A 21,808-nucleotide genomic window follows, 5' to 3' on the forward strand; every position below is an offset into this window, starting at 1 on the left:
GGTCGCCGTGCCCGCTGACCGAGGACGACGTCCTCTTCAACGTGACCAGCGACATCAGGTTCAACCCCAAGGCGGCCGCCGGAGAACCCCACTGGGCGGCGGAGAACCCCAACTGGTGAGCGGGTCCAGGGCCCGGGGTGGACGCCGGCAGGCCCGGCCCCTCAGGCAGCCACGCACCCTTAGAGAATAAAGACCCACCCGTGTGCCTTCCCCCAAGAAAAGGCCCTTCCGCGCCCCGGGCACTGTGAGCGGAGACCCACGGCCGGAAGGGGAGCTGGTGGGCCCCCATCCCATCCCTGCCTCTTGTCCCTGCGGCCTTTGTCTCCCCTGAGAGGGGCAGGTGTGGAGCTGCTCCTGGGTCAGCCGCCCAGGCCTCTGGGCAGGGGAGCCAGGGAGGGTCCTGCCAGGCCCTGGTCCCGGGCTTGGGCAGTGGGGACAGGCCATGAATGAATGAATGAGCTGCGGGTGGAGTGAGCATGAGCCCAGGGAGTGAGGGAGAGCCCGCCCTGCCCCTGCCTGGGAGCCAAGCCTGCTCTGTGCGAACCTGTCACTGAGGACCCGTTAGCCGAGGGGTGTGCGGGCTCCAAAGGGCTAAGGAAGGGCTCTCCCAGCCGCTGTGCCAGTGCCAGCCGCGTGGGGCGGCCGGGGTGACAGCTTCACAGCTTCACGGGGAGAAGCATCTCTGTAAACTGTCCTGGTCTAAACCCTCCCCCCAAGGCCCTCCTCAGCTGCAAAGATTCTGGGAGCAGGGTAGTGAAATATTAACCAGCAGTGAGGCCGGAATAAACAGCTACCTGGGGAGGTGACCCAAGCCCCGGGATGGCCAGGAGCCCAGACCTCAAGCCCAGACCTCTCCGAAAGAGCCTTCTCCTTGGAAACTCGGCCGTGTGCTGAGTCTGAACGCCCCACCATGCATGCTGGGGGGTCTTCAGAGGAGAGAGCCCAGAGCCAGTGGTCAGGGGGTAGCCCCACCCTTTGTGTCCACTGTGGTGGGGACTTGGGCCGGGAAGGCCACATGCAGGTGAATTAGACCTGGGACAAGTCCACCTTCCCCCCCAGCCCAGCAGGAAGTGGGGTCCGCTCTCCCCAGGCGTGTGAGGACAGCCTCGTGGGTGGCAGGTCCTGCCTCCTTCCTCTCTCCCCACCCACGACTGCCCTCGTTAAAATTAAATTTAGTCGGTTGCATCAGCCTTACCCCTGGTTGCTGGAGCCAGAGCAGAGTTCCCAGGGAAAGTTTCTGACAGGCTGGGCGTGTCAGACTTGCACATAGTCTGTGGTCAACAATGAGCTCGGTCCCCCCCCCCTCACCCAGGAGCCAAGGCCCCTTGCACCCCAAGCTGACGTCATGCTGTCTGGCGGCCTTGGTGACCCCAGGACAGACATGCTGGGGCCTCGCGCTGAGCTCCTGGGTGCTCCTGCTTCAGTTACAGCTGTCTGGGGCTCGGGGGTAGGTAGGAATTACGGCCTCTAGAGATGTGATTAGTCGTTAGAGCAGCAGCCACAGGAAAACACAGACCTGGCCCCGGCCCGTTGGCACAGAAGCTGCGTTGGTTCAGACCCAAAGTTAAAACCTTGGCGGCAGCGGCCGACCCCCCCCCCCACCCGGTTCTCCATCCGCTCCCTGCTGACTAGGGTCCCTTCATCTCCATAGGCCGCACGATGGCCCCGAGGGCGAGGACTTCGCACCCACAGGGGAGGCGGCCGTGGACAGCTACCCCAACTGGCTCAAGTTCCACATCGGCATCAACCGGTACGAGCTGTACTCCAGGGACAGCCCTGCGGTCGATGCCCTGCTGCAGGACCTGGGCGCCCAGAAGATAACCAGTGTGGGTAGGTGCCTCGCTGCACGTGCTACGGCACGTGACTGGCATGCGGTGGGGCCTGGGGGCCGGTGGCCCAGCTAGAGCATCCCCACTGACGCCCGCAGGCCCGGAGGAGGGGACATGTGGTGTCAGGCCACATGCAGTTGAGGGGATGTGCACTCAGCTCTTCCCCAGCTGAGGAGGGCGCAGCTCCCGCCACCAGCAAAGAAGGGACACCTCAGGGCTGCGCCCCTTCCTCCACGTGGGGGGCTCAGGGGAGCATCCAGCACCGCCTGGGTTGGGCCGCACCCAAGCTTAGCCGGGGCTCTGCCCTTCCGTATGGACGGCAACCCAGGCTCTGTTGTGCATGTGCAGGCCCACACTCAGTGGTTGGCAGGCAGCCTTCCTGAGCACCTTGGGATCTGCTGAATCGGACAGAAAGGGCAGCGGTTACTGGTTCTGGGAAAGCGTGTCATCAGTGGTTTCTGCCGGGCGTGGAGGTCTGAGCCTTTGATCTCGGGCCTCGGGAAGGCCCCAGTGTCTGCAGTGGCTGGAGACGCAGGGGGCTGGGCAGATCCCTGGGCGGGAGCACCGTTCCTGGCAGGTGCCCGCCTAGTGGGCTGTGAGTGAGGTCTCCACGCTGTGCACAGGGCAGCAGTCCTGGTGCTGGACGGGCGCCAGCCGCCGGGGGCTGTCCTGGTGCTGACAGGGCAGTTAGGTGCGGCCTCTGAGACAGGCAGGTGAGCTCCAAGTTCTCCAGAGTCTGCTCTGGGCTCTCTGCCCGGCCTGAGCTGCTTGCTGGGGGGAGGCAGACGAGAGGCTCACCCTGGAGCAAGCGGTGGTCTCCTCACCTAGTGTGCTGCCTGGAGGAACCCGAGAGCCGCTCCCGTGCCCAGCGCCGCCCCGCCTCCCTGCTGACCCCGCCAGGGTCAGGGCTCGGGCCTTGCTGGGCAGCAGTGAACGGCAGGGATTGTCAGGGAGAGCCACCGCCGGTGCCCCTTCCCTCTGAGAGGAGTGTGGCTGCTGGGGAGACGTCCGGTGTCTTGCCACCTCCTCCATCTACGCAGCAGACTTTTGTGGGCACCGCCTGCATTTGGGCCCGTCCTGGTGGCAGGCAGTTGAGGATGAATCCATCCTCGAAGTGATTCTGCTGCCTCCTGACCTGAGAGTGAGAGTCCCAGGGAGACAGGAAGGACGCACGCGGACCAGGAACAGATGCTTTAAGCGCCGCATAGACCCAGGCCAGGTGTGTCGGGGAGACAACCCCACCTGGAAGGAGGGTCTTCCCGGAGTGTGGGCTCAGCAGGAAGGGCAGGGTGGGCAGGGCTTCAGGAAATGGGAACATTTTAGGGGTTCCTGCTGAGAGAGACTGCCTGCTGCTGCCGTGTGCACATCCCTCCGCCAGCTTCCCCACTTGTCCAGTGGGCTCGTGTCTCTCAGGAAGGTTGCATCTTATTCTAATAATATGGTGAGCGTGACAAGCCTGTAAAATATTAACTGGTGCTCGGCATTTGGGCTTCCATGCCCCACCCCCACCTTGTCTAGGGCAAATGCAGGGTCAGGGTCAGGGTCAGGGACAGGGTCAGGGACAGGGTCAGGGTCAGGGACAAGGCTGTGCAGAGCCTGGGCCACCTCCCCTCAGAGAGCAGACGCCTCCCAGCCCTCACTGGACACGCTTGGTGCCGGTGCCGAGGGCAGGGCTCCAGAGCCCGGGGCAGCTGCGGTGGGGAGGGGGCAGCTGCGGGGGGGAGGGGGCAGCTGCGGGGGGGAGGGGGCGCCTCCAGGGCTCCCAGGCAGCTTTGCTGACCCTGGGCACCCTCCTCCTCCCATCCCCGTAGGGGCCTGGCCTTAGGGCGCCCCACCCCAGGGTTCTGGCTGAGGGTGCCCTGGGGAGTGTCCCTGCCCGTCGTCAGGGTCCTGGGCTGTCTGAGCCGACTACACGGACCAGCCGGTCCTCCCTGTCTGTCCTGGGGCAGTGGGTCCGTTGGAGTGAGGGCTGGTCGGTTAGGGTCACTCTGCGGTGCCAGTTGGGCCACAGGTATCACCGATGGGACCGGGTGCCCTGTCCCCGGCAGAACATGGGCCTGGTTCTGCCAGTCGCCAGCCAGAGTGGCTTTGGGCACACGGACGACCCTCTCGTGCTCACGGGGACGCTGGGGGTGATAACCTGGACCTAACCTCCAGCTTGTGGATCTGAAACCCAAACAGCCCCTTCGACAGCAAAGGCCTGGCTCAGCCTGAACGTGGGGCGCAGCCTGACCGATGAGCCTGCGTGATCCGTGTTGTCTCCCTCGCAGGGAGTCAGGGTGCTTCCTCGGCTCTGCCCAGACCCAGGCAGCGCACATGCACACGCAGCGAGCGTGACGCAGACACCGCCTCACTGCGGTCGTCCGAAGTTTCCGAAATCCCCGAACACGAACACGTCTGCCTGCAACTGTGAAGGACATGAACCCACGGAACGTACGTCACGGGGTCATCGCGGGCTCCTGAGTAACGGGGAGCTGAGAGCAGCTGGGCCCAGTCCCCCGGGGTGGGTTTCTGTGGCGTGATCTCCGTGGGGGCCCGAGCCCCGAGCCCCAGGCGCCATGGGGAAGGGCCTCGGCCAGGAACTTGCCCCCTCGCGCTGCCTGGGCCTGGAGACGCTCCCGGGCGAGTTCCTGTGTGTGAAAAGCCCCCTGTGCCTGAGGAAGCAGGAGCCCTCCCCCTGTGAGCAGAGGGAGCAGCATCCAGGGGCCCAGGAGACCAGGGTCCAGGCCCGGCCGCCTCTGCAGGGAGTGGAGAGGAGCCGGCCAGGGCCGAAGGCAGGTGTCTCCCGTGACCCCACCCTTCCTGCGAGGTGTTGCCCCCACGTCCACTGGACATTTGGTTGAAAACCCAACTGCTTGAGACAAGCCCTGGCTGGGCCCTCACCTAGCAGGTCCTGCTGGGCAGGTGTGGAGACTGGGGTCCCCGGATGCGAGGGTGTCCAGGTGGAAGCTGCCTGCTGCTGGGGGCCCACCCGGCGTTGCTGTGGCCGAGGGGGCTGCGGCTTCAAGGCCCCCTGGGGACCCTGGATGACACCCCCTTTACGGGAGCCCAGAGCCTGCCAGGATTCAAGGTTTAGCATCCCCGTCCTCCTGAGCATGAAATGGAAGGAAAGGAAGACAGAAGTCCCAGGCACCGCAATGAGGGCATAACAAAACCCTCGATTTAAAGAGCCAGAAACCCAGCCTTCTGGCTGCCACCCTTCAGGTAGGGAAACTGAGGCCTCCCGGGGGGGGGGGGGGGAGGCGGGCCTGAGGCTAGGACATCCCCGTGCTCCGCTCAGGAGTCTGCCCTCAGCCGTCGACCCCGGGCAGCCACTTTGATCATCCGTTGTTCCCATTATTACACCCGGACCCGGCGTGTTGTTTGGGGAGGTGATTCCTGTGACGTTCGAGATGCTTTCTCACTGGATGGTCCCCAAAGTCGCCAGCTGAGAGCCACTGACCGCTTCATAAGCGCGTGTGGCCAGTAGGGCTGTGTTGGTGGCCAGGCTCCCGGCTCCCGGCTCCCGGCTCCCGGCAGGGTGGCCGCCTTCGAAGGCTCAAGACGTCATCTCCTCTGTTCAGCTTGGACTTGGGCGTGCGGCACCTCCCATCAGCACGAATGAAATCACCACCCTGCACGGTCATGGATGCGAAGAATCAAGGACACAGTTAATGGCTCTGCTCTTGGGATGACTTACCAAGGAGAAGCCGCGTGGCCGGAGAGGACTCGAGCAGTCTCTTGCCGGAAATGCCGACGGGTCAGGACAAACCCTCGCTGGTCCCTGAACCAAGGAGAACAGGCGCCCCCCCCTCCCCTGGGCCCTCGTGGAGGCAGCGGAGTCCGGGGCTGACTGGCTGGTGGAACAAAGGCTGTGTCTGGGGCCCTCAGCTGCTGCCCTGGGTGCCGGGGCCATGGTTGCCCTGCCTCCTCCCAGCACCAGGAAGGCACAGGGCGCCTCCTCCCCAGTGCAAGGCGGTTGTGAGTCCCAGTCTGGGGCCTAGAAGCAGAGAACGGAAAATGCCCAACGAGCCAGAACCCCCAGGCCCAGCGCTGAGGGGCCGTAGGTCATCCACCAGCCGAATGTGGAGAAAGCAGCAACTAGCGGAGCCCCCTCAGCGCTCCTCCAGCCTCTGGTCCAAGGTCAAGAACAAATGCCCAGCCCGGCCAGCGTGGCTTAGGAGTTGAGCATTGATCTGTGAACCAGGAGGTCATAGCTCGATTCCCAGTCAGGGCTCATGCCCAGGTTGTGGGCTCGATCCCCAGTGGGAGGCGTGCAGGAGGCAGCCGATCCATGATTCTCTCTCATCGATGTTTCTGTCTCTCCCTCTCCCTCCCTCTCTGAAATCAATGCAAATCTATTTAAAACAACAACAACAAAAGAACAAAAGCCCTGGCGCTGACGCGCGTCCCTGCCCCGCACCTGCTCGCTCCGTTTAGCACAGACGGCAGCTGTGGCCCCGAACCCAGCGGGTGTGTGTTCCAGTTGTTCCTCGGATCCACCCCGCAGTGCTCTCAGTTCCCTTTAAGTAAAAAGTTCTCAGAACCACAGTGAGCCATCTTCCAGAAAAGTGGGCGCCGGGCCGGCAGCGATTTCGGCTCCGCCTCCCGAGGGCACCGGGTGGGGGCCTGAAGTCGGCAGCACTGGTGGGTCCAGGGGGTTAGTGGTCACGGGCGTCTCGGTGCCGATGAGCCATGAATTGCAAAGCATCATGGAGACCTATGAACGCATATTAACATGTACCATTAACGATGCGTGTTGTTGATGACCATCAATCAATGTTAATTACCAACATGTTACACTCAGTTGGGGATGTGACTTGAGGGTTACCAGGAATGACTGAGCTGGACAAAGGGTCGCGGCCGGAGGACTGGAGAGCAGGGCGCGCACAGGGGCACCGCGAGGGAGTGGCCGTGGGTGGGTGTGGAAGAGCTGGCCTGGATGCCCGGGTGCCCTGCGTGCTGGCACTGGGTGGAGGCTGGGGAGATGGAGAGCAGGTGGCAGATGATGAGGGACGTGGTCAGCGAGAGCAAACTCCTGGGGCCGTGGCCGCAGGGTGTGCCTGGCTTGCCCGCCCGTGGGACCCTTCTTGGGTCCCTCCCCAGGGCTGAGGTGCTGTCCACTGGGGCCCCTGGAGCCCGACCAGGTGAGGCCCCTGGCAGCTCCGCCCAAGGCCTTTGCCTGCACACCTGGCGCCCCCTCGCATTGGCCTCTGCTCTCCTGGGACAAGGTTGCCTGAAGTCGCCAACCTCGGTCTGTCTATGAGAAGAAACCCCAAACGACTCCCTCCTCCTCACGGCCGGTCTGTGTCCAGCTCCGCTGCTGTGGCCCTCGGCCCGGCCACCTCCCGGGGCCCATCCTGCCAGGGACAGCGGGCTGCCCATCTGGGCACAGACTCCTGGGCACCTGCCTCTCCCCAGCAGGCCTCTGCCAGGACTAGCATGGCCACGTGAGAGGTGGATGCCGTGGGAAGGCACAGCCCCCAGAGGAGAGAAAGGTGGTGCCCAGGACCGGGTGATGGCTGGTGTTTCTGGAGTCCTTAGTGGAGCTGAACGCCTTTCAATTTCTAACTAGTGTCCTGGTGCACGGATTCGTGCACATTGAAAGGAAATTAATTAGAAGAAATATTTCAATATCACTATTCGCCCTTTCTCTATAAAAGAAGTGTCAACCAAATTCACGATCGACAATGACAGATCGAAACACACGCATGCGATTAGTGCCATTGAGAGCTTTATGTGTATGGTGCATGCGCGAGTCAACTTAGCCTTTTGTGTGTGTGTGTGTATGGCCCAGCAACTGGAACGGTGGAACAACCGGTGGCTATGACGCACACTGCAGCAGCCAACCAGCCTGATCTGGGCCCCAATCGGCCCCCCCGCCTGCCGGCCTGGACCCTGATCGGCCCCCAACACCCCAATCGGGGGCGGGGCCAGCTGGCCAACCACCCGCAGCCCCTCCCCCTGCCGGCCTGGCCCAATGGGCCCCATCGGGGTGGGCTGGCCGGACCCTACCTGTGCACGGATTCATGCACGGGGCCTTTAGTATAGAATAAACTTGCTTCATTAGACCTGCTTTCTGATGCAGCTAAACTTTTTCCAGCCCAGTGAAGCACCCCAACTTCTCCTTCAGGTAATTGTCAGCAACACAGCAGTAAACATCAACGCAAAGCAGATTATTATTGTAGATCACGCAGGGAGAACCAAGGGTAAAATATTTAACTGCAGCCGTGTCTGACTATATTCTGTGCAGTGAGAAAACCTGACGTCATTGTCAAGGTCCACCATTTTTTACTTCTGTTCAGTCGGGTCAAGTTTCTAAACTTTCTAAATCTCTGTTTCCTGGCTAATGCAAAGAAAATAGGATTCCACTGCGTCTCCTATCTGCCTGCTCCAGGACTCTGTGAGGATCAAATGGGAAAACGCTTCACAGACGTTTGGTTATAGTGTGAAGTGTCTGCACCTGGCTATAGAGCAAGTCGTGTTCCTGGGCTGAAGAAACTGCAAGGAGGCTAGTCGCGAGGGAGAGGAGGCTGGGCGGTGCTACGTGACGTCATTACCTGGTGCCCACAGCGACCGTTTCCGAGCTGGGCTGGGCTGGGGGCTGCATTTTGCACCATGGGTCTTGGCAGTGTCGGCTGCGATTTGGTGAGGTGTCACCCCGGGGTGGGGGCGGGGCCTGTGTCCCACTTGGGGGAAGCCGAGTGTTGGTTTGTCGGCACCAGGTCTGTGGTGCCGTTTGTTTTTAAATGGCCAGTGCGCGTCATGGCAGCTCCTGTGTTGAGTGTCTGCCCCCTGGTGGTCAGTGTGCATCATAGCTACCGGTCGGACAGACAGCCTTTTATGTATATAGATCACTTGTTTGCTCTGTGGGGAGCAGCAATGCGTGTGGATTTGCTTCCAGAGCAAGAGGGATTAAGCCAGCCAGGTTTGCATAATATTTTGTTATTAAGAGAAGCCAGGGTCCCCAGCCCTGGGAAGAGCGGTGGGCTGCCTCTGACTGGCCGGCGGGGGGCGGGGGGGCAGTTAAAGCCAGTGGCCCCCGCTGTTCCGTGGAAATGGGGACGTCCTGTGGGGCAGCATCGGGCCCCTCAGTGTTTCAGGAGCCACTGCTGTTCTCATCTTGTTAAAGAGCCGAGATTGTCGGTGATGAGAGGAGAGAAAATTAAACTCACCTGCAGCTCTCGGGGCCGAGCTGATAATCAGTCACGGCGGCTTCCGCGTCCTTCACGCTCGGCATGTCGGAGGCCGCGTGGCACTCTGTCCCTCGGGAGTCTCCAGGGTCTTGCAGGGAAGTGGCTTTGTGTCCCCGAGGAGCGAGCACAGGAATCGTGGAGCCCGAGAGCTCTCGGCCCTCAGACACAGCCCGGCCGTGGCCGGAGCAGACGCCGCGGTGGGAGGAGTGGGCCGGTGGGGGCGGAACCTGGAGGCAGGGCCTGGGCTTGGTGCTCAGGGGCCATGGGCCACCGACAACCTCAGGGAGGTAACTCGCTCCCCGTGGCCACCTGCCGTCCGGGGGGTGCCCTGTCGGTGCTCTCCTGAGGCGTCACGGCGTCACCCCTTCGTGGGGCTGCTGTCCGAGGAGGTGGGCGGGTCTCGTCCCCGTGTCCCAGGTGAGTGGCGCCTGCGCCAACAGGGCAGATACACTCCCTGGTTGTCTGGGCCCCCAGACCCCCTTGGAGGAGGCTGGGTGGCACCCTGAGCCCCGCTTACCGAAAGGGGACCCTGAGGGTAGAAGCGTGAGCGCCTAGGGGCCCAGCCGTAGTGGGCTGAGCGGAGCCTCCAGGCTCAGGGCTGCTGTGGGGGCCAGCTCCTCAGCCCGGACGGAGCCCTCTGGGTGCAGGGAACGGGAGGAACTCGCGGAGACAGCAGCAGGTGGGATGTGCTTCCTTACGAACAAAGCAGCTGCCGCCGGCTGGTCAGGGGCAGCTTCTCTGCGCGCTCGCACCAAGAGGCCTCGTGCCCATTAGGGACGCCCGTGCTGCCTTAACACACGTTAACACCAGCAGGTTCCACGGGGGTGCGCCGCGCAGCGCCCATGGCGTGCACGCTTAGGGCAGGGCCTTCCCTGGTGACACTGCTGTCCTCGCCTGCACGTGTGCCCCTGGAGCCCCGGGGACTCTGGTCAGGGCCCCACAGCAAAGCCCTCCAGCAGCGCAGCCTCCTGCACGGCGACGCCCTCCGCCTCAGCCCTGGTGTGTTCACAGGTCGTGTCCACCCTCCCAGGCCCTGCAGGCCCTCCCTGACCCGCAATGGCCTCAGGTCCTCGGTCCTCCACACTCTCCCCTCGGCGGCCGCTTTCCCTCGTCTGTGTGGACGATCCCCACGCGTGGCCACACGCTGGCCGCCTCAGGCCGGCTCCTGGGTCTGTCCGGGGGCAGCCAGGCTCACCTGGCCCGACCTTCACCTCCAGGCTGTTCCTCCTCCATCCAGCTGCTCCAGCCGGAACCTCGGGGTCACCCTCGTCTCTTCTCTCCCCTCCGTACCCCAACACCCCCTCCAAGTGGCTCCTCCATCCCAGATATTTCTTGAATTTTCCCATTTTCTCCATCTCTTTCCTCTTCTCCTCCAGCCACCCTCCCCCCTCCACTGGCCTCCACCCTTCAGCCCTGTAGTCAGCTCCCCACACGGAGGGGACAGCACCCACCTGCTCCCATCCCCTCCTGCCCTGGGACCAGTGGCCACCAGAGCCCTCCAGGTGCTGCAATATGCCCGTTCTCTCCTCCTCTCCTGCCCGGGCCTTCCTGACCACCCCCTGCTCTGTGGGGGCAGCTTCGGCGCCACCCAGAGCGGCCTCTGCTGGCTCCTCCGGGCGTGGACCTCTCCACCACAGCCCGAAGCCTCTGGGTGCTTGTGGTTTACGGGTGTCCCACCCAGTGGAACGTGGACCCTGGTGGGGACACCTTGCCTCACATCACCCCTGTGACATCACCCTGTCTTGGGTGGCCTGGGCCTCCCTGTGCGGGTGACAGGGCTGGTCGGCCAGCTCACCTCCTGTGTGTGTGTGTAGCTGTGTGTGTGTGTATGTGTAGCTGTGTGTGTGTGTGTAGCTCTGTGTGTGTGTAGCTCTGAGTGTAACTGTGTGTGTAGCTGTGTGTATAACTGTGTGTGTGTAGCTGTGTGTGTGTGTAGCTGTGTGTGTGTAGCTGTGTGTGTAGCTCTGAGTGTAACTGTGTGTGTAGCTGTGTGTGTAGCTCTGAGTGTAACTGTGTGTGTAGCTGTGTGTATAACTGTGTGTGTATAGCTCTGTGTGTGTGTAGCTCTGTGTGTGTAGCTGTGTGTGTAGCTCTGAGTGTAACTGCGTGTGTAGCTGTGTGTATAGCTCTCTCTGTGTGTGTGTAGCTGTGTCTATGTGTGAGTAGGTGTGTCCAGGTGTCCAGGTGTGAGGGGTGTGTCTGGGGCGGGAGGCACTGCTGGCAGGTGTGTGCACCCAGCCGTTCCAGAAGCCGGTCCCTTTGTCTCGGGTTGGCCTGGGGATTCTGAGATTCTGCCCCAACCTCTGAATGGGGTGGAGGGCGTGTTGGCATCCTTGTGAGGAACCCCAAACTTCCCAGGCAGAATGGGGGCCCTTGGCCATGCCAGGGCCCAGGCTGTGAGGTCTGCGTGGGGAGCAGAGGGTCGGGCAGCGGGTGACCCTGTGTCTTTGCCTCCCTGCAGCCATGAAGTCGGGGGGCACTCAGCTCAAGCTCATCATGACCTTCCAGAACTACGGGCAGGCCCTGTTCAAGCCCATGAAGTAAGTGCGGGCGCCGGCGGCAATGGGTGCAGGCGGGAGGGGGCAGGAGGTGCGAAGCGGGTGTGGAGAGGGTGAGGAGGGGGGCTGGGCTGGGCTGGCGCTGCCCACAGGCACCAGGTTTGGTGGAAGGTGCAGTGTGTCCTCCAGTAGTGTTTTGGGGTGAACTCGGCGACTGCTCCCGGCTTTCTCCCCGCTGCCTGTTGCCCCACCCTCATCCCTGTTACCCAGCGGGAAACCCACTGCTGCTCCATCTGCCCCTCGGAGGGAGGACCCCGCCCCCGCACGGCTCAGGGTCAGCAGTCTCCTGTAGGGCCAGGGTGGGTGATTCAGGGTCTGCAGGCCATGTGGTCTGTGTCCCAGCTGCTCAGCGCTGCCCCCGCCCCAAAGCAGCCAGATAAGTGGACGGGCCTGGCTGTGCACCAGCAGCGCTTCCGCTGTAACCCTGTGGGCGTGGCTTGTCCTGCTGCAGGAAACATGAAAGCTGCCACCAAGTAAACGTGAGGCACCGAATGGCCATGCAGACCCTGTGGCCGCCCCAAGGGAATCCATTAAAGATTAAATCCATGACCAATCGTCTCTTTAATGGAAAACGTCCTTCTGTGACCTGATCCTCTTTGTAAACTGCTGGCAGAATACTCTGAACTGATTGGATGAGGAGGGTGGAGCCTGGGGTCCTGGGACGTGTAGTTTGTGTGACGTGTGGCTGACATAAAAGCTTAAGGGATATATATACACGAGGAGTGAGGATATTTTTCCATTGTTTTTTTTTTTTAAAAAAAGTAGAAGGGAGCAGGGACAGAGAGAAACATCGCTGTGAGAGAGTCACATTGACTGGTTGCCTCCCACATGCACCCCAACTGGGGGCGGGGACTGGACCTGCAACCCAGGTACATGCCCTTGACCGGGAATCAAACCCAAGACCCTCTGGTGCTCCAACCCCTGGATCAGATATTTTTAATAGGCATCTAAAAGCATATAATTAACACATTAGCCCAGGAGTTCCTGGATATTCAAGCAAGATTTTTAACAGCTTTATCAAGATACTAGGGGCCCAGTGCACAAATTCGTGCACCTTGAAAGGAATTGTGGGCTGCAAGGCTGTAGTGGGCACAGTGGCGGGTCTCAGCCCATCGGCCCCCAGTCCCCTGTCTGCCGACAGCCCTGCTCCCGCTGCCCCTGCTCCCATGGGCTGACAGCATCGGCTCCGCTCGCACCCACTGACCATGCAGAGCGATTGGGGCTGGCGCCAGCAGCAGGTGCGAGGGGGGCCGGTGCCGGCAGCGGGTGCAAATGGTAGCTGCTGCACTGATTGCCCCTAAGGAGCAGAGGGAGGTGGAGAAGCCCTCAGGGATGATCGGGGCCGGCAGCCGCCACTCACACCCACTGACGGCGCCAAGCGATCGGGGCTGGCACCGGGCGCTGGCAACAGGTGTGAGTGGCGGTTCTGGCACCAGCAGCGGGTGCGAGTGCTGGGCGAGGCTGTGTTGTGCGGGAGCAAAGAATTTTCAGTAACCACCAGAGGCTCACCCCGATGATAGCGACTGGCACCCCTCTGTGGTCTGGTACCCCCACTCACCTGCTCCACCATCCCACCGCGGTCAATGCCCGCCATATTCCACATGTGCCCCCTGGTGGTCAGTGCACGTTATAGCAACCAGTTGTTCTGTTGTTCCGCCGTCCAGTCTATTTGCACATTAGGGTTTTATATATATAGAAAATTCACTTATCACCTTCGTCACCATGAGAAGTCCATAGTTCTGTGCTGTCAGTGTGTGCGCCAAATTGCGTGTCTGCCACCAGAATCAGTTCTAGGGCCTGCCCGTTACTGCGGAGAGAGGCTGTGAACCCTAAGTCCTCACTCACTCACGGCCTCTATAGGTTCTGCAACGTTGAGTAAAATGTTGATCAAAATGACGCGTAAGGAAGCCCTTCGCTGCAGGCTGCGGTGTGAACAAGAGTTAGTTCCTAGGGCAGCTCACCTGCGTGACGAGGGAGGACGTAGCAAAGCGTTGTGAGGGGCCCTGTGCACAGGTTGCTGCCCCCACTTCTCCTCGCCCTCCTCTGCCGGACGACCGCTGGCCCCCGACCGTCTCCATGTGTCTACATGTTGTGGGGCTTCCGAATGAATCGAATCACGAAATGCTGCTCTCTAGTGGCTTCTCTCCCTCAGCCGCACGTCCTCAAGGCTCATTGAGTTGTGGCAGGTGCCAGGGCCTAGCTTCTTTTTTAAAAAAATAATTTTTATTGATTTTAGAAAGGAAGGGAGAGGGAGAGAGAGAAATATCCATGATGAGAGAGAATCATGGATCGGCTGCCTCCTGCACGCCCCACACTGGGGATCGAGCCGCAACCTGGGCCTGTGCCCTGACTGGGAATTAAATGGTGACCTTCTGGTTCATAGGTTGACGCTCAATCACTGAGCATGCTGGCCGGGCCTGACTCCTTTTTAAGGCAGAACAATATTCCGTCGTGTGGCAGGTCACCGTTCATACATTCTTCACTCAGTGGCATTTGGGCTGTTCCACCTGTTGGCCCTAAGAATAATGCTGTTGGGAACATTCACCTACCAGGTTTTGGGTGGACGTATGTTTTCATTTCTTTTGGGTAAATGCCCAGGAATGCAAGAGCCGGGCATGTAATAACCACCCTGACCTGCTCGGGAACTGCCGAGGCCTCCCACGGCAGTTACCGGCCCACAGCCCACCGGCAGCCTCACTCCGCGAGACACTGGTGATTACCCGGTCCTGGATCCCGCCATCCCGGCGGGCGGGGCGTCTGTGGACTGACTGGCGTCTCCAACGACGACAATGTGCAGCGGCTTCCAGGCCCATGTTGCCGTCTCTGTCTTCTTTGCAGAAACGTCTGTTCAGGTCTCTTGCCGTTTCTTTAGTTGTTTTTGTTAAGAGGCTGTAAGAGTTCTTTCTATATTCCGGAACCTGTGTGGTGTCCTTTCTAATTTTCAGGATGTCTAGTTTACCTATTTTGTTGTTGCTTGTGATTTTGGTGTAACATTTAAGACACCAATTTGATACTGAAAAATATGTGTAGTTAGCGGTGCAGGTGCCGTGTGTAAACATGTGTCTGTAGGTAGCGGTGCAGGCGCCGTGTGTAAACATGTGTGTCTGTAGGTAGCGGTGCAGGCGCCGTGTGTAAACGTGTGTGTCTGTAGGTAGCGGTGCAGGCGCCGTGTGTAAACGTGTGTTCTGTAGGTAGCGGTGCAGGCGCCTGTGTGGCTGATGTTGGGTGTGGCGTCTGGCGGCCTTTCTGTGGCCTTGGGTCCATTCCTTCCCGCATGCTGACACGTGCTGACATGTGCTGGCGGCTGGCGGCCGCAGAGAGCATGAGGCTTCCCCCAGCGCCTGCCCCTCCTTCTCTCCTTTTCTTTCTGTCTCTGAGGCCATTCTGCTGGTTGTGACACTGCACACACACCACCCCCTCGAAGCTGTTTCCTCATCTCCATGTTGTTGTCAGGACTTGGCGGCGGCTGCTCCGGACGTAGCGGGTGGCAGGGCTGGTGGCTCTTCCTCGCATCAAGTCACTTGACCTTTCCGCTCACAGGGCAGGTTTTGCTACCCACTCTCCTGCTCTCTCCTTCAAGGAGGAGGCGCTGGGACCAGAAGGGTTTACACAAACACGGAGTGGCCGCAGACCAGGGCTTGGGCCCAGCTCGCTCGCCAGCCCGGGCAGGCATTCCTGCTCTTCCCGCCAGCCCTGGGCCCTGCACGTGGCACAGAGGCCCTAAATATTTCAATTTCTCTCCTATTTGCTGTGTTTATGGTGCACAGGGCGGGGGCCCCAGCCCCGCGTGTCCGCCGCCTTGACTTACTGTTCTCTGCCGGCCAGGCCACGCACAGGGGCTGAGGCTGAGATTCTGCCGGGCGTCCTGTGCCCAGAGCCCCCCCACGGGCCATCTGCTCTCTTTCTTTTTGCAAAGACTAGAAGTGTGTGTGCGCGTGCGTGTGTCTGTCTGTGTGTGTGTGTCTCGGAGATAAACCATCTGTGGCAGCTGTTTGGAGGCCCATCCCTTGGGCACAGACTCATAAGCGGCTGTAGAAACCTTGGGGGAAGGTGCTTCTAAATCAGAAATTTGAGCCCCTCCTGCTCTGATCAGTGTGGCCGCCAGGCACCAGCGCACAGCGAAGAGGAGGCGCAGGCCGGAGAGCAGGGCAGTGGGCAACGCTGTTCGCCGGGTCTGGTCCTGTGTTCACCGTGCGGGCGCTCGGGGCTCAGGGGCAGGTGGACAGACGGTGGCACAAGTGAGAGCAGGACCTCGGGTGGGACGGAAGGAGCTCTGGCTGCTCGGCGACCTCGGAGACCGTGAGATGGTGTTGCCGAGTGGGTGGGAGTTGTCTCCGGGCGGGAAGGCTTCTGGCACAGGATCCACACAGGAAGCCGTGGGGCAATGCCCGGTTTCGAGGGTCCGTGATGGCACCGTTAGGAGTGGGTAAGTCTTTGAGTTGTTCTGATAAATAATTTGTTTCCTCTGCTCTGCTGCCCTCACTCAGCCCAGAGGCAAACACGTTGCCCAATAGCCAGTCGCAGGGTGTGGAGCCCGCAGAGGCCTGGCCTGGCCAGAGGTGGACAAGGACCCTTTTGTGTCCACGCTCAGCTCGGGCCGGCCTCCAAGCCCCCCGCCCTCCGCCTGACTCGGGAGCTCAGCATCCTCCATGGGGCCAGCGCCAGGTTCCTCAGGCAGAGCTCAGGCGCCCTAGGAAGCTGCCCGAGCCGTGCCCCTCCTGGGCGGGCAGTGCTTGGGTCAGAGCTGCGGGCCCGGCCGAGGTGGGCCTCCCTTACAGATCCTGGCACTCAGGTTCGTCCCTCCTCCCCCATGGGCCCCGCCTGGCACGGTCATCAGTGCCCACTCAGACCTGGCGTGACATCAAGTACTCAGCAGTGACCAGGACCCAGAGGAGCTTCAATGCTACGGGGAGTCGGCAGCCACGTACACAGATAAACACACACATTTCAGAGGCTGAGTCCCTGGAGGGGATTCAGACAGAGGCTCACTGGGCCGGGCAAGGCCTCTGGCTCGGCCCCAGGTCCTGGAGAGGAGGGAGGGAGTGGCCCGCGGAGCCCGCCCAGGCCCAGGGCAGACGGGAGGCGGGTCTGAGCAGAGGCCGTGCTGCACAGGCTCACTCACCTCCAGGCTGCCAGCTGTGGGAAACGGCTTGTCTCCAATTTCATGGATCATTTTTATAGAAGAACCTGGACTTTGAGAAGCAAACCAACGACCCGTAACAGCGTTTGAGAGAGACTCCTGAGCTGCCCGGGACTCAGCAGCAGGACGGCGCCGGCCGGTGGCCCTGGCGCCCCTGCTCCCCGCCTGGCCATCCACCCTGAGTCCACCATCGCGAGGACCAGCTGGATGTGGGGGAGCTCGAGGAGGCGAGGGCAGGAGCGACATCCATGGGGCAGAGTGGGGCTGGCGGCTCTGCAGGGCTGCTGCTGGAGGATGGCATGGTGGAGCCTGCGTGAGGGGTTTTGGAGAAGGGTCTTCTCCCCTTCGCTCCTGGGGCCACTGCAGACCTTCCCCTGGGATCCAGGTCCCCCTTCAGCACGTGGCTCGCTCTGCCCCTGCCAGCTGAGCTCTCAGCACCACCCACCCGGACAGAGGTGCATCCACGGGAGGGGCCGAGGAGTAGGACTGCAAGGTGCCCTCTTGGGCACGGTGGGCGTGGCGGGTGTGGCAGGCACGGTGGGTGTGGCGGGCGCAGGCTCCATGATGGGGCAGCAGGTCTCTGAGTCCTCACGACCGCCTGGGGAGTGGTTTGGCGGGCTCACCGAGCTGTGTGATACCAGTGCCGGCCGTGTGCATGGCCCTGTTCGTGCACCTGCAGCCAAAGGGCGCTACCCAGGCCGACCACAGGAGTTAACCATCCCCACCTGCTCCCACGTGGCAGCGGGAATCCCGTGTGTAACAGGGTCGAAGGGAAAGGGGATTATTAATGACTAGAGGCCCGGTGCACGAAATCCATGCATGGGTAGGGTCCCTAGGCCTGGCCAGTGATCAGGGCCGATCGGGGGCCTTCCTTTGCTCCGCGCTGCCCCTGGTGGTCAGTGCACATCATAGCAAGTGATTGAACTCCCAGTCTCCCGGTTGAATTCCCAAGGGGACACTTTGCATATTAGCCTTTTATACATATAGATTCATAACAGCTGCAGAGACCCAGGCAGGGGATGAAAGGTGGTGCACGCTTAGTGAGGCCCTTGAGAGGCAGTTCTGGGCCCACCCTGTCCCCACTGAGCAGATGGGGGAGCTGAGTTTGGGCAGGGTCGCCTCGCAGGGCCCAGGCCTCCAGGGTCCCCACCCTGATCCGCCGCCCGCTCGCTCACTGTGGCAAATGTTTCCCTGGGGGCTCTGGGAAAGATCATCCCCTTTGTTTAAAATCAAGGCAAGTAGGTCATTTCCCCAAAAGCCACTCTCCTGACAGCAGAGCCAGGCGTGTCTTTGTATCTCGCGGGTTATTGCTGTCTCGGCGTGCCTGCTGGTATGTGGGCCTTCCCTCTAGTTGTCATGAACGGGAAGGAACTAAGGCCTTCATTTTCCGTGTACAGAAAAGCCGGCGTTTCTTTCAGGGTCAGTGTGATCAGGCCCCGCAGGTTTGATGCCCCAGGTCCACTTTGCAGACAAGAGCTCCTCGAACAGCCTGGAGAACGGGGTTCTCCCCCTGGGGGGAAACGGCAGCGATCTGACGCTGAGCCCCGTCCTCAGTGGGAAGACTTGGAGCAGCGTGGCATCCTCGACTCTTATTACGTTTAAATAAAACGATGCACCGAGGGGCTTCGGTGCAGGACGGCGGCCTCTGGGGAAGGCGCACTCACTTCCCCTTTAACTTCACTCCTGAGTCACCCCCGTGAGAACCGGGGGAGCCGGCAGGGGGTGTTGGGAACAGGGCGCCCGTGGGCTGAAGCGCGGCCTTGTCGGGCCCCCTGGGCTGAGCCCTCTGGCTGGCCGTCTCCCCGTCTGTGGGCTGGGGACACGTCACGGTCTCGAGGACTCGGGAGGGAAGTCCCGTAACTGCTCAGTGGGCATCCACTCCTGGTCGGAGCCGGATAATGTTGGCTTTTGTTCCTCACGGGCCTGGGGAACACGCTGCCAGTTTCCTGTTTTGTTTTATTTTTGTTAATCTTCACCTGAGGATGTTTTCCTGTTGATTTTTAGAGAAAGTGGAAGGGAGGGGGAGAGACAGAGAGAGACACATCGATTGGTTGCCTCCCACGTGCGCCCCGACCAGGGCCGGGAATCGACCTGCATCCAGGGTGCATGCCCTTGACCAGAATCGAACCCAAGACCCTTCAGCCCCCAGGCCGATGCTCTAACCACTGAGCACCTGCCAGGGCCAGTTTCCTCTGTTTTTAACCGAAACATGAGTTCTCAGTTCTGCACAGATTAAAGGACATTGAGGTGTTGACAGTAACAGTGGGGACTCTAGGGGCTGTCCCTCTAAAGCAGTGGTTCTCAACCTTCCTAATGCTGCGACTCTTTAATACAGTTCCTCATGTTGTGGTGACCCCCAACCATAAAATTTTCGTTGCTACTTCATAACTGTCATGTTGCTACTGTTATGAATCGTAATGTAAATATCTGATTGCAGGATGGTCTTAGGCGACCCCTGTGAAAGGGTCGTTCGACCGCCAAAGTGGTCGCGACCCACAGGTTGAGAACCGCTGCTCTAAAGGGAGGGGCTGCGTGGGGGTGACGTAGGAAGGTGGAGGAGTCTGGGAGTGCGGGGCCTAGACGCTGGGATGGGCCTCGCTGGAATGGGGCTCTGCGGTGACCGTCCTCCCACGGAGCCCCGTCGTTCACGGGTCCCCCCACAGAGCAGGGCCTCTAAGAACTGGCCTCTCTCGGAGGCGGGGACTGTTCCTGCAGCCAGACCTCGGGCCCTGAGCCTGGGCACCCAACCTGGCGGCCGGCACTTCAGGCCGCGCACGCCCAGCTCTGGGCCGTGGAGTCGGTTGTTCTGCTCAGAGACTTGAGGACCCTCAGCTGCATGTCTGACACTGGAGGGTGCAGAGGAAGGAGCGCAGACGTGGGTCAGAGACACCTGTTCCTACCCGGGACCTGCCATTTCCATCCTGTGACTCTGCAAACGTGTCTTCCTCTTTCTCCACCTCCGACCTCATGTCAGTAAGACGGGGGCCAGGGTCAGAGCCGGAGGACCCCGGGTCTGACCGTGCACCAGGGATGGCCCAGCATTTACCAGGTTCTGCCTCTTTGGCTTCTGTGGAAACAGAGGTACTTTTCCTCAGAAAACCCTGTCGTTTCGTAGACGTGCAATGCATTTCCTGAGAGGTGGCGTGACCAGAGCTGGAGGAAGCCGACCAAGGCGCACACCCTTCCCAGGCTGCCTCAGGCACTAGGCCCGTGGGCATGTCAGCAGCCACAGGGAACCAGCACAAAGGACAGTTCCCCCCTGTCGTTGAGGGCGGACCCTGACTTGGGGCACGGTGCTCCTGGGTGCTGCTCCAGGAAATGCTTGTCCAGCCTCCGGTCTCCCCGCTTCATGGGGCAGGTGCCAGCTCGGAGCTCCGCCGACCCCAGCGTGTCCATCCCCACCACCCAGGGAGAAGCCCAGACCGGTGGGCCACGCCCTGCACCTGCCCTCCCCGCACCTGGGCACACCTGTAGCCAGGACACCTGGAGGAAGGAGAGGTTGCCAGGTGACCGGATCAGCCAAGTCCAGTCTCCTGCCTGGGGCAGTGGGTTCAGTACTTTTCCAAAGTGTTTTCAGCGACAGCACCGCCTGTTCTGCAGGTGGCCCGGGAGGTGGCGGGGGTGGGGGGGGGGTGCAGACTCCCCACACGTCCCCGTGCGTCCCTGCTCGCAGCCTGGCCCTGAGGGGAGGCTGACGCCAGGGTCCAACCTGTGTGCCTCCCCGCTTGGCGTGCTCCTCAGTGCCCAGCTCAGCCCTGGGGGCCTCACAGGTGACATTGGGTCCCTGCCCCAGGAGCTCCAGTCTGGAGGAGCCTTCCAACCACGCACAAGCCACTTGCACAGGTGGGGGTGTGCTCAGCAAGCAGGGGAACCCAGGAGCCTCTCAGGGTCTCTGGAGTGAAGGCAGACAAAGAGCATTCATAGCCACTCCTTTGCCTTCCGGGCCTGAGGGGAAGGGCATCGGAAGCCAGAACAGCTTGGCCTGTGTGGCCTCGGGGCTGGGGCAGAGCTGCCTTTCTGTGAACTGCCCCGGATGGAGGAAAGCCCCAAGGCAGGAGGAGGGAGGGGACCAGGAACTTTCCAGGAACCTGGTCACAGGCTGTGAGAAGTGGCTGCACTGTTCCCAGAGCAACAGGGCTCAGAGCCACCCGCCATCCAGGTGTGTGACCCACTCAGAGGTGAGGGAGGCAGGACAAAGGTCACAGCATTGCCAGGTAGAAATGCTCACTTTTTAGCATCACAGATATTGCCACTGCACATCAGGCAATAAGAGGCCAATGTGTGTTAGGGACAATGGCCATGGCGGTAATGGTGGTGGTGATAGTGATGGTGGTGGTGGTGATGGTGGTGGTGGTGGTGATAGTGATGGTGATAGTGATGGTGGTGGTGGTGGTGATGGTGATGGTGGTGGTGATAGTGATGGTGATGGTGGTGGTGATAGTGGTGGTGATGGTGATGGTGATGGTGATGGTGATAGTGGTGGTGATGGTGATGGTGATGGTGATGGTGATGGTGATGATGATGGTGGTGGTGGTGATGGTGATAGTGATGGTGATGGTGATGGTGATGATGGTGGTGGTGATGGTGATAGTGATGGTGATGGTGATGGTGGTGATGGTGATGGTGATGGTGATGGTGATGGTGATGGTGATGGTGGTGGTGGTGGTGATGGTGATGGTGATGGTGATGGTGATGGTGATGGTGATGGTGATAGTGATGATGGTGATGGTGATAGTGATGATGGTGATGGTGATGGTGATGGTGATAGTGATGGTGATGGTGATGATGGTGGTGGTGATGGTGATAGTGATGATGGTGATGGTGATGGTGGAAATTGAAGAAATAACAGGGAAAAGAGCTGGACATTGCAAATAGGTTTATGCCTCTTCCCTGTGCTTCTTCCATCAGTCCCTCCTCTGTCCATCTGTTTATTACTCACCTGTTCTACAGCAGGTGCTTGGCTGGGCACTCCTACCCTGGCCCTCCAAGTAGTGGTCTAGTGCCATGGTGCCAACCTCCTCAGGGGAGAAGCCTTCTCACTGGCTGCCAGGAAGGCACCTGGGGGCCGAGGCAGGGCTGAGGGGGTGCAGGGCACAGCACAGGCAA

General features: G+C 60.8%; 1 protein-coding gene across 1 annotated transcript in view; it reads left to right on the forward strand.

Moving 5' to 3' along the window:
* Nucleotides 1-2: 2 nt before the first annotated feature.
* Nucleotides 3-21,808, forward strand: part of FAM20C (FAM20C, golgi associated secretory pathway kinase) — a gene marked incomplete at its 5' end in the record, with an annotated part of 28,975 nt that continues 7,169 nt past the window's right edge. Inside the window, 3 exons of the mRNA XM_006107292.3 lie at nt 3-115; nt 1,652-1,830; nt 11,466-11,544. Coding sequence (XP_006107354.2) covers nt 3-115; nt 1,652-1,830; nt 11,466-11,544 — 371 coding nt within the window. The remainder of the gene's footprint in view (nt 116-1,651; nt 1,831-11,465; nt 11,545-21,808) is intronic.

This window comes from Myotis lucifugus, unplaced genomic scaffold (genome assembly GCF_000147115.1).
Source record: "Myotis lucifugus unplaced genomic scaffold, Myoluc2.0 scaffold_1092, whole genome shotgun sequence".
In the NCBI taxonomy this organism is placed as follows: domain Eukaryota; kingdom Metazoa; phylum Chordata; class Mammalia; order Chiroptera; family Vespertilionidae; genus Myotis; species Myotis lucifugus.